The 15302-nt window shown below is 40.6% G+C and overlaps 1 protein-coding gene across 1 annotated transcript; it reads left to right on the top strand.

Moving 5' to 3' along the window:
• The first annotated feature begins 2422 nt into the window (after positions 1-2422).
• LOC147897646 (uncharacterized) lies at positions 2423-3937 on the top strand. Its single transcript, XM_087380703.1, has 2 exons — positions 2423-2593; positions 2721-3937. Exon 2 carries the CDS (start codon positions 2746-2748, stop codon positions 3778-3780), a length of 1035 nt encoding a protein of 344 aa, XP_087236829.1. The 5' UTR covers positions 2423-2593; positions 2721-2745; the 3' UTR covers positions 3781-3937.
• The last annotated feature ends 11365 nt before the right edge of the window (positions 3938-15302 follow it).

Here is a 15302-nt window from a genome sequence, read left to right as displayed (position 1 = left end):
GTGCATGGGATATGAGGTAGAAGGAAAAATAAAAATACCACAGCAAACTATTTTGCATATACACGAATTTTTAAGGATGCTCGCCATGGAGAAAGTAGAAGGAGACAGCGCAAATGAAGAATGTCCACGATTAAAGATTTGTATTGAAGTCCATTGAAGGATTTTATTTGGGTACTAGGCAAGAAGCCAATCCAAGACAATTATAATCAGAGTCATCACCTCCTATGTCAAATGAGAGTCAAAATATGCACTGGATGTCACCCAAGGGTCAAGGCTTGCCAAGACAATAGGGAGTTAATGCAGATGGCACCTGGCAAGGGACTATCACATTGAGCAATAAGACAATGGGGAGTCAATGCACCCAAGGGGCAAGGCTTGGTAAGATAACTTGTGGGAGTTAATGCAGATGGCACTTGTATTTTGCACTGGATGTCACCCAAGGGTCAAGGCTTGGCAAGACAATAGGGAGTTAATGCAGATGGCACCTGGCAAGGGACTATCGCATTGAGCAATAAGACAATGGGGAGTCAATGCACCCAAGGGGCAAGGCTTGGCAAGACAAGTGGGAGTCAAATTATGCAGATGGCACCTGGCAAGGGACTGTCGTGACATTGAGCAATAAGACAATGGGGAGTCAAATTATGCAGATGGCACGAATTGAGGCTCTTTAAGAGCAACAATTTAAATTGTAAACATATGTTCAATCTATATCATTTTGGATATTAAGACTCTAGCTGAGAGCAACGTCTCTCAATGTAATCATATAATAATAGCTATAATTGCTATTATACCTCTTTGGTTCAATACAAAACTTGGGTCTTATGGCATCATGTCTTTTTTCTATTTATTAAAAGTTTTAAAAATTTTGTGCATATTGCGAGTGACAATGTTATTTTCATGAAATATTTAAGTCTCCTTTCATGGATTTATAAATTTATCACGTCAAGGAAAAATATTAAAAATAATTAAATTAATAAATAACTTAGATATAGCTAGAATTTATAATATAGGATTATTTCAAATTCTTGCATGTTGGTGCAAAAGTATAGATTGAAAAAACAATATTTTTATGTGAATATGATAGTGCCACAAAGTGAACTTTTGATTTGAGAAGAATATTTTCAGAAAGTAAAATTGTGATTTGGGAAGGATATTTTCACAAAGTAATGTTTTCATTTGGGAAGGATTTTTGGGCTTCGTCCAAAAACAACACAAAAAGTCCAAAATTAATGAAATAGGTGATGTCAGGTACCATTTCATCACGGAGGTACTTGAGGACAAGCGCATAGAGCTTGTCAAGGTTCATACAGATGATAACCCTGTAGATATGCTGACGAAGAGTCTACCTAGTCAGCGGTTTGAGTATTGTTGTGTATTGATGGGCATTGGATAGTATGCTCACTAGTTGTTCTCCCTTAAAGGCACATTGTCCTTTAAGTGGGAGGTTGTGGGGGTTAAAGGTCATTGTGCCTTCACCCCGGTTATGTACAATACTCAAACACATATATAAATGAATGAAAAAGAAGATTAGGGTGGTTCTGCACCCACCAAAACTTGTGTGGCTCTCTGTTTCTGTCTCTCCCTCTTCCGTTCTTGCTTCCGTTGAGAGCACTCTCAGATTCCATTTCCTTTATCATCACCAATCTCCTACATCCCTTACCTTCTACCACTCCCCTCATCGTCCCTAGCCCACTCCTTGGCCATTGTCCATCATCCAACTAATCTCCCTTAAGCTTAGCATACGTGGCTGCGTTGGAAGCTATCTGACTTGAACCTTTGCTTGAAAATGGATTGCACTATTTTGTGCTTCTCTAAAATGATGGGAGGGTGGGGCAGAGGCGGGGGGGAGGAAGTGATAAAGGGGGCATGGTGGGGATGTAGGGCGATGAAGCCACCATTGAATGCAGTAGGGAGGCAAAACTCAAGGGTGACTCGATGGTGGAGGGAGACGACGAGGGCATTCGAGGGAGATGACGAGGGCGAGATCTGAGTTGATTAGGCTAAGTAATTAGATTAGATTAGGGGGTTTTAAGTTAGGCTAATTGAGTTAATTAGGTCACCAATTAGTTTTTCCTAGGGAACCTTGCAAATTCTTGAAGTTGTGTAGAGAGAATGCAATTTCTCAATGCCTAGACAATTGAAACACAAAATTACAAACATGGTGGAAGATACTAGAATGTGTAGATAGCGAATATTTTAGATAAGTATTAGCTAATTAATAGGCATGAGAATTCTAAATAAATGAACCTTAGCTTCGTGAGTGGAGATAGCTTGTTGTCAGATGGAAAGGACGAAGGTTTTGCTTAGGGGGGAGTAAAAGCGGGAATATATCGTGAGTGGCCACAAAGCAAAGGAGATAGCAAGGGAATATAATTGCGTGCGAAATGCGAGTGCGCTTGACTTTCATCTTCTTCATCTTCACTCCTTCAATCCAAACGCAGCTCACAAGTCTTCCGCATTTGAGTGCCTTCGTTTGTAAATTGTTCTGTTGAAAGTTTGCCAAACCCGCTCGTTTAATCGAGCAATAGCTTCAGCTTCATCTTATCTGGTTTTGACCTTCTTCTTCGCAGGCTGATCGGTTAATCATCTCAAGGTGTGTTCTACCACTCCGCTAGCTCAGCCATTGCTCATCGGATCTCGTAATAACTAGCCGCGTCTTTGCGAATTCATTTATGTTATATTTTCTGTATGTAATTTAAGTAGTCTTTGACGTGTGGTAGGCAGAGAATCGTTGTCGCTGTGATCATGGAGGTGCACCGTATGCTCGAAATCTCTATCATGTCGGCCGAGGGTCTCAAGGATGTTAGGCATTTCGGCATGATGCACGTCTGGGCCGTGGCTTCGATGCCCCCCTACGTGGAATACACAACCCAAATAAACGAGGAAGGAGGCACCAATCCTGTCTGGAACGAGAGATTCTCCTTCATGGTGCCGGAGACCGTGCTGCAGCAACGAACAGAAAAGTTGAAAATTGAAATCTGGACCCTCAGCACGTTGGGCCAAAAGCTGGTCGGGGTGGTGAACATTCCCGTCTCAGACTTTGTTCGTCCCGGCGACTGGCAATTCAAAAACTACCCGGTGAGGACTGCCTCCGGGGAATACCACGGCGAGCTGTTTGTTTCATTCTTGCTCGGAGACAAGATTCCACTCCGGCCGGGAGCCCAAGCTTATCCAATATGGAGCTATGGAACTGATGATAAACGTGATAGAGCAACTCCTCCCCAGACTTCTGAATATACTCGCCCTGCAAAAAATCGTGAACTTTCTTCATATCCTTCGCCCATCACTGCTCCTTTCCCAGATGAAAGTCCTTTCTATACCCCTGCTCCTCCACATACTCGCCCTGCAAAGGCTCGTGAGCCTTCTTCGTATCCTTCACCCCCTACTTCTCCATATCGAGATGAAAGACCCTTTCATACCCCAGCGCCTCCTCAACCTCAACCTTCCTATCCACCATCAGCTCCGACATACGCGCCGCAACCTCCAGCTTATCCTTCGCCTCAAGCTTTCACGACCGCTGGTCCATTTACAAGCCCAGATGATCGTCCCAATAGCGTATATGATGTTCCAGTGTCAGCTGGAAAAGTCTCTCCCTCCTATGATCTTGCGGGGTCAGGTAGGAGCGATATGTATGATGTTCCGGTGTACTCAAGTGGGAAGGCCTTTCCATCAGATGCGTTTATACCGGAAAGAGCAGCTTCGACAGGTCCGTTTGCAGGTGAGCTTGGCAGGATCTTGCTAGCTGAATTCATCGGCGATTCGCATGTATACCGCCGCTAATCTTATGTGAGTGAGTACAAGCTCTATACGTCAAGTGGAAGCCAATAAACTTTCCGCCAAAGTAATAACCTTTTCTTAGAATCGTTTTCTTGCGAATAAAACATGAGAAAACAGATGTTTTTTCTCTCCATTTGGCGACACTCGCCATCCACTTCTAGATAATATACCTTTGGAATAGTCTTGCTTCCTTAAGAACTCGTCTCCATATAGTCATTGAACACAATTGCAGATTGTTTGGGTAATTGCAAATGTTTATCCTTAAAGATACTCTCAAAAATAGGGGAAATTCAGTTGTTTTAAAAAAATGTGCATAAAATTTACAGTAGCAATTCATCAAAAGGCTAAAACATACAATATTTTAGGTTCTTGAAAAAAATTATTACATAGAATATACAATAGTCACTAAAACTAGACACTCAAACTTCTTATTTTGGGATGCAAGGAGACTATAATGAAAAAGTATGTAATTCAATACAGTAAAAGATATTAGAACATATGAGCAAATGAAGCATTATTGAAAATTTTCACTCCTTTTATTGAATTGGCTCTAGTGCTTGTACATACACATAACTTATCTCTAAATTTCTTGCAATTTGAATTTGATTGGCATTATTTCTTTTACATGCAAATATGATGCCTCAAATTTATTAAATTTATGAAATGATCATGCTTGAAATCATGAAGATCGTAAGATAATTGCAGCAATTCAAATTTTAGTTCCATACTCTAAAAGATAAGAAATGAAACTGTTATATACATCATAACTTATATTTGTCATTTAAGTTTATTAATATCTAGAATTACTAAATATTGCATTATTTATCACATCAAGCTGGATGCCTTGGCTATTTCATGCTCGAGACACTACTACACACGGATCCTATTGCGGCGTTTAAGTACCGATGTTTTGCACGCACGGGGTGCTAATCGTCAGTATGGGAAGCACGTCCCGTAAAGCGTCGCTATATAGCGACTCTAAGCAAACATCGCTATATAGCGACAGTTTGTAAAGTCACTATATAGCGACGTTTATTAGAAATGTAAGTGTCGCCATATAGTGACACTGAGATACTATTTTATAGTGACGTTTTCCAGAGAGCTTTTTTACTCATATAGGCCTTAAAAGTTAGTTTTTTCCAATGATAAAATTTTTTAAATTTTCATACATGTTTGATCTTTTGAGAGAATAAAAGTATGAGAGCATGTACATCAAGCCTTTGAAGCTCATATATTCATGTCCAAGTTTGAGATGAAAAAAATCAATGAAGAGCATTTACATCAACTATTTCATCTTGAGTCAAGTCTAACGCACCAAACAAGTCTATCTCTAACTCTATACCGAGTTGATCTCCTATATCATCATCGTACTCTAGCATCGTACGTTCACCTAAAAGTACTTGATCATCTTCTTCAATAAAGTGTGGTGATTCTTGATGATCGTTGTCTTCTTCCTCAATATCGTGATCTCCATCTTCCTCCCGTGCGATGTCATTATGCGCATCTTCCTCTTGGATCATACTGTGATCTTCATCTTCTTTGCTAGATTCATCGAGAACAATCGGATCCGGCATTGGTAATAGCATCTCCATATCCACATCTCTATCTTCAAAAATTTGCTTACTTCGTGGTGCAACTTGGATCATGTACCACCATCTTGGATCATGTACCACCATCTTGTACCACCATCTTGGATCAATATCGTGATCTCCATCTTCCTCCCGTGCGATGTCATTATGCGCATCTTCCTCTTAGATCATACTGTGATCTTCATCTTCTTCGCTAGATTCATCGAGATCAATCGGATCCGGCATTGGTAATAGCATCTCCATATCCACATCTCTATCTTCAAAAATTTGCTTACTTCGTGGTGCAACTTGGATCATGTACCACCATCTTGGATCAGAACTATCCGAATGAAAAACCACCTATATTGAAGATGGAATGAAAAACCACCTATATTGAAGATGGGTGCCAGATGTTATCAATTATATATATGAAATTATGCTTAAGTACATGTATCAATGGATCTTTAAAAACGAAAGCTTCGATTAATTAAATCATTAGTATGCACCTACTCACAGTGCTCGGGAAGAACAAAAGTATCACTTTCATCGGTCCAATGTTTGGTGGAGTCTATTGCAAAGAAATCGCTACTATCTTTTCTCACTATTACATGGGGACTGTTGTAAATAGTTCTAAACCATTTTACATCAAGAATGAAAATACTGAATTGTCTGAAATCAACTTCATAGATTTCGTGTATGGTTCCACAATAATCCAACTGTGAGGAGAGAAGATTGGTATCCGAAGCACTTCCTGGGCTATCTTGTGTGAAGTTAGCCATGACTCCACAATCATATGTGACTCTCTTTGAATCGATGTGTTCCATGTGAAAATGTTGTCCATATGACCATAATGCACTGTACTTTTTGTAATGTAAAAGAGTATCATTAAAACAATGAACATGCATCTATCTTATAGCGTATATTGCCACAAATAATTACTTAATTACGTCAAGAGGTAAGAAACTTACATGCATCATACATCCAGATGATAACTCTCGCTCGTGCTCGTTTATTGTCTCTCCATCGCGTTTGGCTTTATATAGAGCCAGTTGTAGCCAATCAAGTGACATGTGACTGGGGAGAAGAGCCAGATCCCATGGATATGGTTGTGATCGCCTGTACATTACTCTGAATCTCATCCTTACATTTATTCTTTCTGCTTTGACCACTTCATATCTCTCAATCCACTTCTGCATCTCAGGGCTATTGAGGATACAAAACTTATTGAATTTCTCCATTTGCTCTTCGCTCATCTTTCTTTCAATCCCTTTTCCTTGGGGAACCTCGCCAACGATATGATCATCATCCTTGTTATGCCAAGCTTGCAGCATATCGGGATCCGTGGATGCAATAAACTCCGTGATATATACTAATGACTCTTGCACAAGCCATTCCTCTGCCATGCTTGCTTTTGGTCTTGCTCTTTGTCTTACAAATCCCTTCAAAGTTTTCATAAACCACTCGAGAAAAAACATCCATCGACTATGAATGGTACCTGCAATAGCCACCTCATCAACTATGTGCACAAGCAAGTGGACTTGAGTTGTCATAATGCTCGAGGGAAAGTGCTTCTCAAGCAAGCATACAGCTTCGATGGATTCCACCCTAGCCTTCTCGATGCTCAATATGGAGATCTCTTTTTGAGATATCCACCTATTTCACATGTCCATGTAAGATATATTCATAATCAATCTATAGATTATTTAGCTTAAATTGAAGAAAATGCAATCAATGCGATTTGATAGTAAGCATACCTCACAATACCACTGATCTTGAATATAGCATTTCTAACATCTTCTTTTAAGCACCCTTTTATTGTAATTGGGAGGATGAACTATCAAAGCAACAAAGAAGTCATGTCAACAATATAACATAATCATAATTATGCTAATGCATCACGATTATCGGTACACTAATTCTACAGCTTAGAATACCTATAAGACCTTGTGCCAATCATGGGACTTGAGCCCACTAAGCTTATTGTCCTTTGAAAATGCTCCTTTCAAGCAATGCATGTACCTTGTCGGTGTTTGAAAAGAGACAATGTCCACCTTGACCGTTGCCTCCTCCCTCATAGAGAGGATCCACGTTGCTTTCGGGAGGACAACTTTTCCCGAAGCATGCACTTGGGGCATCTGTAACTCCTCTATCAAAGGTGCCATGTACACGTCCATAATTTTTGCCTTGTACTTCCTTGGCACAAGTAGTGCAAGCATGAGGTGTCCCTTTTTTATTGTTAACCATGGTGGGATATTGTAATTCACCACGACTATGGGCCATGTCGACCAAGATATCGAGCGTAATCCAAAAGGATTCACGCTGTCCATGGCGAGCCCAAGATGTAAGTTGTGTGGGTTCCTCGCAAAGTCTGGCCACTTATTGTTTATGTGCTTCCAAGCTGCACAATCTATGGGAATCCTCAATGTGTCATTATTGGACCGATGAGATGCATGCCATGTCATCATCTCCGCTATGGATTTGCATCAGAACATGTGATGCATTCTTGCAATGATGGGAAAGTGTCTCAAGACCATTACCGGTATCTACTCAACCTGCAAGTCATCTCTATATTGTTGTTCCCCACACTTCGGACAACTAGCCAAATCTCCATGCTCACGATGAAAGAGAATACAATCATTACGGCAAGCATGGATGGTATCATAATCCATATGCACCATTGTTAGCATCTTTTTCACTTCATCTCTTGATGCGGGCATGGTATTTCGTGCAGGCAACATCTTTTGGAGCAACCTAGCACAATTCAAACATACATAGGCTTCAAATAATGATGATTCGGTACACTAATCCATACATGATGATTCTCAAAACAAACAATATCCAAATAATGAGTCAAATTAATGCAAGAGCTAATCTCATTAAGGCCAAGACACTTGTATCCGACCACCCATACTTTACTTGCAGATTCAAGATTGAGAGACAAGCACGTAGTTTAGACATCCTAGCACCCTCATACAATTGTGTTGATTGCAACTCTCGCATTTTGACCTCAGACTCTGACATCACGTGTACATGGGATGTAGTGTCCCTAAAAATAGAATCCATCATGTCGACGATAAAATATGAAGAGGGGAGAGGAGAAGAGTGGAGATGAGGAGAGAGGGCATAGCTAGAGAGCACACCACAAATGACTAACTGTACATTAGATTTAGTTGAAAAAATAGAATATATAAAAACCCCTTTAGGGTAAGGGTTAGGGGATCTAAACCTTTCCTTTATAGCACTCTATAAGGTTCGTGCTATGCACATATGATCACGTGATGGTGCTATGCACACATGATCACATGATGTTGAGCATGAACTCTCAACACCTTCCCTTAAGATCAACATCATGAAGTAGGCCTTCCCTCAAGGTGATGAGTCTAGGGAAATCGAAGAAGGACTGAGCATTACATTCCATCACACCCCTTTAATGGGAATATCCTTCCTCTGCGTCAAACCAAGAGCTAGCCGATGTTTCTCGAACAGCTCTTTACCGAGTGGTTTGGTAAAGATGTCTGTAACATTTTCTTTGCTGTCACAATGCTGCAGTGTGATGTCATGAAGTAACACTCTTTCTCTGATGAAGTGCTCTCTGACATCAATGTGCTTTGTCCTATAGTGATATACTGGATTTTTGGCCAATGCTTGAGCCGATTGATTATCATAGTATATTGTTGTTGGCTTTGACTCATCAAAGTAATCTATTTCTGACAATAGTCTTTTGAGCCATATAGCCTCAGATGCACCTGTAGTGAGTGCTCTATATTCTACTTCAGTCGAAGACAAAGAAACAGTTGGCTGTTTGTCTGCTACTAGCTGACATCTTTTGGATTTGTCTCTGATAGTGCATTCATCACCGTCGAAGATGACTTTGTAATTGTATTCCATCATTTGACTACTGACAAAAGGTTCTTTATGAGCTTTGGAACATATAGCAAATCTTTCACTAATCCTTTCGTACTAGTGAAATTGTTCATAGGGATAACACCTGTCCCTTGAACTAGATTCGGTGTATTGTCTGCTATGTAGATGACAATTTTATGTCCTTCTAATGGCTTCATTTCTGTGAAACGTTCCTGATGATTTGTCATATGAGATGATGCACCGCTATCGATGTACCAAGGATCCTGCTCCACTTGGTCGACTTGATAGCTATAATCCTCTTTGGGATTGAAATCAATGTTTGGGTACACTGTATCAGTCTGATGCATTTCCTCGCTTGCAAGAAATATATTTCCATCTTCATTTGCAAAATGACTGTGACTAGAATGTCCACCACGATGATTTCCTCTTCCTTGAGAATTCCCTTGATTACTGCTGGATTGACCGCCTTGGTCGTATTGCTTCTTGCGGCAATCTCTTTCATAGTGTCCAAACTTGTGACAGTAGTTGCACTGAATGTTTGACACATTGGTGGATGCATTCCCTCGTCCTTGGAATCTTCCTCAATTGGAATGATTTCCTCTGCTGATTCTGATGTTGCTGAGGATGATGCTGATGCTGATGTTGTTTCTTTGTCTTCGATTGAAGTAGAATATAGAGCACTCACTACAGGTGCATCTGAGGCTATATGGCTCAGAAGACTTTTATCAGAAATAGATAACTTTGATGAGTCAAAGCCAACAACAATATACTGTGATAATCAATCGGCTCAAGCACTAGCCAAAAATCTAGGATATCACTCTAGGACAAAGCACATTGATGTCAGAGAGCACTTCATCAGAGAAAGAGTGTTACTTGGTGACATCACACTGCAGCATTGTGATAGCAAAGAAAATGTTGCAGACATCTTTACCAAACCACTCGGTAAAGAGCTACTCGAGAAACACCGACTAGCTCTTGGTTTGACGCAGAGGAAGGACATTCCCATTAAAGGGGTGTGATGGAATGTAATGCTCAGTCCTTCTTCGATTCCCCAGAATCATCATCTTGAGGGAAGGCCTACTTCATGATGTTGATCTTGAGGGAAGGTGTTGAGAGTTCATGCTCAACATCATGTGATCATGTGTGCATAGCACCATCATGTGATCATATGTGCATAGCACTAACCTTATAGAGTGCTATAAAGGAAAGGGTTAGATCCCCTAACCCTAACCCTAACCCTAAATGGGTTTGTATATATTCTATTTTTTCAACTAAATCTAGTGTATAGTTAGTCATTTGTTGTGTGCTCTCTAGCTGTGCCCTCTCTCCTCATCTCCACTCTTCTCCTCTACCCTCTTCATATTTTGTCAATATCATGGTTGTCAAACAAATAGTTGGCTATTTGTTTGACAACCATGATATAGCACCTTGACCGAGGAGAAATGCATATCCCTGTGTCGATCTCCTGGTCTCATGATCTCCGGCATATTCACAGTCACAGTATCCATGCAATCGTGGATGAATTCCTCTATATTCTATCCCAAACTGTCTTGTACCTCTGATGTATCTCAAGACTCTTTTGGTTGCATTCCAATGAGACTATTTTGGATTTGCCATAAACTGTGCTGGTGAACTTATTGCATAACAAATATTTGGCCGTGTGATTGTCAGATATATAAGAGATCCGATGAGCTGCCTGTAGTATCTATCATTGACTGTAGGCTTTTTCGAATCTTTAGTAAGTTTGAAACTTTGTTCCATGGGAGTGGCTACAATCTTACAATCTGCCATATGAAACTTCTTCAGGAGACTGTCAACATACTTGAGTTGACTCATGAATGTGCTATCTGAATCTCTCCAGAACTCAATTCCAAGACAATAGTGCATAAGTCCAAGATCTTTCATGTCGAACTCTATAGATAAGTTTTGTTTTAGTTTTCTGATGAAGCTATCCTTGCTTCCTGTTACAATCAGATCATCTATGTACAAAAGTGCAATAGTAATGTCTTCCCCTTGAACTTTGTAGTAGAGAGTATGATCTGCATTGGACTTCATGTATCCCAGATCAGCAAAATACTTGTCGATTTTGCTGTACCAACTTCTGGGTGCTTGTTTTAAGCGGTAGAGACTTTTTGTGAGATGGCAAACCTTATTCTCCTATCCTGATTCAACATAACCTGCTAGTTGTTGCATGTAGACTTCCTTGTCTAGATAACCATTGAGAAATGCATTCTTAACATCAAGCTGATACACATTCCATTTGCTAAGTGTTGCTAGTGATATCAAGAACCGTACGGAATCCATCTTTGCTACTAGAGCATAAGTCTCATCATAGTCCTGACTATATTATTGTGCAAATTTGGCTTTGTATCTCTGAATGCTTCCATCTGGATTGTACTTCACTTTGTATACCCACTTGTTTGCTATGGCCTTCTTTCTTGGTGGAAGGTCGCATAATTCCCAAGTATTATTCTTATACAGAGCATCCATTTCTTCATTCATAGCAGTTTGCCATGCTAGCTTGTCTAATGCATCTTCGAAGTACACTGGCTCTTCTGTAGCCATGATGGTAGTCATAAGAGCATAGTTGGTGGTTTCCACCTGAATTGCTTTGCCTTTCTGAGCATATGTCAATTTGGCTAGAGGTCTGCTTTCCCTAGTAGACCGTTTGAGCTGCTGTGGCTCTGCTTGGGGTGTTGCTGGCAATTCTTTCTCTTCTTCATCAACCTGTTTTGTAGATGACTGTGGAGTCGATGCTTCTATCTCCTGTGTAGGTGAGGTTTTCCATTCTGATTCCTCATCAAAGATTACATCTATGGAGATAATGACTTTACGGTTGATGGGATCATATGCTTTTCTTTCTTCACTGTAGCCAACCATGATGCATTTGCACGACTTTGCATCCAATTTCTTGTGATGATCAATGTGGGCATATGCTATGCAACCAAATATGCGGAGATGCCCAATGTGTGGCTTGTGTCCAGTGAATGCTTCATAAGGAGTCATACCCTGTATCATTTCGGTAGGAAGCCGATTAAGCAAGTAGTTTGCTGTAGCTATTGCTTCTGCCCAATACTGATTGGGAAGATGTTTTTCACTAAGCATTGCTCTAACACTGTCTGCTAAAGTCCCATTCTTCCTTTCAGCTCTTGCATTCTGCTGAGGAGTATCTGCACATGTGAATTGTCTTCATATGCTGTGATTTCTGCAAAAGTTCATGAATGTTGAAGACATGTATTCACCTCCTCTATCTAATCTCATAACCTTGATCTTTCTGCCTGTTTGGTTTTCTACCATGGCTTTGAATTCTTGAAATCTAGAAAACACTTTAGATTTCTCTTTCAGAAAGTAGACCCAACAATATTTGTTGTAGTCGTTGATGAAGGTCAAATAGTAAAGTGAACCATTGATGCTATGGGTCTGGGCATAACCCCATACATCTGTATGTATCAAATCAAGAATACCTCATGCACGAGGGGTACTTCTGCAAAGTTGGTTCGCTTTTGTTTGCCGAAGCAGCATGCTTCACAAACTTTTCCAAGAAACTGTAGCTTCAGAATCCCAATTGCCATATTTTGATTCTTGAGATCTAACAAGTACTTGAAGTTGACATGCCCATATCTCTTGTGCCATTTTGTAGACAGTGGCATGTGTTGCGGTTGAGCTGACATGGCATGATTATCTGGTACTGTAGCTAGCATTCTATATAAGCATCCTTCCTTGACACCTTTTGCTAGTAGCTGACATCTTTTGGATTTGTCTCTGATCATGCATTCATCATCGTCGAAGATGACTTTGTAATTGTGTTCTGTCATTTGACCTATTGACAAAAGGTTCTTGCTGAGTTTTGGAACATATAGCACATCTTTCACTAATCCTTTCGTACCAGTGAAATTGTTCATAGGGATAACATCTGTCCCTTGAACTGGATTCGGTGTATTGTCTGCTGTGTAGATGACATTTTTCTGTCCTTCTAATGGCTTCATTTTAGTGAACCATTCCTGATGATTTGTCATATGAGATGATGCACCGTTGTCGACGTACCAAGGATCCTGTTCCACTTGGTCGACTTGATAGCTATAATCCTCTTTGGGATTGAAATCAGTGTCTGGGTACACTATATCAGTCTGATGCATTTCCTCGCTTGCAAGAAACATATTTCCATCTTCATTTGCGAAATGACTGTGACTAGAATGTCCACCACGATGATTTCCTCTGCCTTGAGAATTCCCTCGATTACTGCTAGATTGACCACCTTGGTCGTATTCCTTCTTGCGGCAATCTCTTTCATAGTGTCCAAACTTGTGATAGTAGTTGCATTGAATGTTTGACACATTGGTGGATGCATTCCCTTGCCCTTGGAATCTTCCTCGATTGGAACGATTTCCTCTTTGCTGATTCTGATGTTGCTGAGGATGATGCTGGTGCTGATGTTGATGCTGACTTTGATTTTTTCTGGTATGATCTACCTCTACCTCTGCCTTTGTCTCTACTTCTGTCTGAAGCTGTGAATGCCTGATCATTAGAATGACTTTTACGTGCTTGAATGGTCTGAGTCCTGAGTTCTTCACCAAGCAGAACTGATTGAAGTTCTTCCAATGTTGGAATTTGCCGTTGGATGGCAATACTCTGGACTAGATTCTCGTATCCCTCTCCTAGTCCATTCAGAATGACTTGAACCATTTCACCGGGTTCATAGTCTCTCCTACTACTGCAAGTTGATTGTTGTAGCCTTTTATGTGGAGTACATAAGCATGACCAGTTTCACTGCTGTTGCAAAAACTCTGGTTGATCTGGTTTCTCAGGGTGACAATCCTAGATGTGTTCTTGGACCCGTAGAGAGCTGCAAACATATCCCATGCTTCTTTTGATGTCTTGACTGTGTTGATATGTCCTAGCATGACATCTTGCACATTCTACTTGATCAGGTGATAGGCATACTTGTCTTTCTTATCCCATCCTGCTTGAGCTCAGGCAATGGCAAGATCTGCTACTAGTGCGGAAACTATTTGTGTAGATGTAGTTCCCGTTGTAGATCCATTTGGTGCTGTGACAAGTGGAGTAGAGCTACTGGTAGCTGGATTAGCCAATGGTCTAGGTGTAGACCCATCGACATACTCCCATTTTTCCTGAAGTACAATAATGGTCTCCATTTGGTATTTCCATGTACCATAATTGGAGTTGTCTAACTTAGCAGATGCCTCCAGATTGAGGTTGCTAGTCGACATGGTGCAAGAAATGTACTCAAAAAGTGTTGTGAAAATCTCTGTATAAATCAACTGTAAATACACTGACTATGCCAAGTGAAATCTCTGAACCGTCGGTGAAGATAGAACTGCAGTATATAAAATTTGATCTATATTACAAGGCTTGTGCCAATGATGCCAGGAATAGCCAAGAGGCTTTAAAGGCTGAAATGATCTACACGATGCCATGAGATAGCCGAATAGGCTTTACAATGGTGGCATGTGTGTGTGAAATCAAATGCTATTTGCACACTGAAACAATCTGCAATGCCTCTGAACTCTGAAGTCTACTCACTGAACTGATGAACGTAAGATTTCAGGTAATGTAATGATGTGAAACCGTATGTGAGTGTATGGACTGACTCTGAGTAGGTACTAGTCGGGAATTTCGAGCATGGCTTAGATTGGCAACTTGGGCAAATTTAAAGCATCCCCTCTATGGCGATCTAGTCTACTCTGATCTAGATCCAAACCAATAGTTGATTGATGAAAGAACAACAAATAATTCCTTTTCTTTTGTTCTTTTTAAGTGCTAGGTCAGATGCGTCAATGTAGAGGCAAATGTGTGTGAAGGAAGTGTTTTTGTCGGTGAGGCTCAGATGCGAGTATAACTTGCATCGAAATGTGTGTGTGATGTGACGAGCGTGTAGAGCATGAAAAAACGAGCGACTTTCCTTTTTGGAGCGCCCTCAAATTCTTCCTGGATCAAGAGATACGTCTTGATCTAAGTGGAGGGGCAAAAGGAGTGCAAATGTGCTCAATGATGATGTGTCACTGTGAGTCACATGCAGTGATGATGTGGCACTGTGCCTAGCAAGAGGTGTGCCTATGAAGCTCTATGCTGAGG

This window comes from Dipteris shenzhenensis, chromosome 10 (assembly GCF_047967505.1).
Source record: "Dipteris shenzhenensis isolate YYH24624 ecotype China chromosome 10, Dip_SZ_1.0, whole genome shotgun sequence".
In the NCBI taxonomy this organism is placed as follows: Eukaryota; Viridiplantae; Streptophyta; class Polypodiopsida; order Gleicheniales; family Dipteridaceae; genus Dipteris; species Dipteris shenzhenensis.
The sequence above is the reverse complement of the archived record's forward strand: the minus strand, read 5'-3'. Positions and strand labels throughout refer to the sequence as shown.

Excerpts from the sequence above, each read along its gene's own strand:
- LOC147897646 (XM_087380703.1), top strand. The coding sequence starts at position 2,746 with ATGGAGGTGCACCGTATGCTCGAAATCTCTATCATGTCGGCCGAGGGT.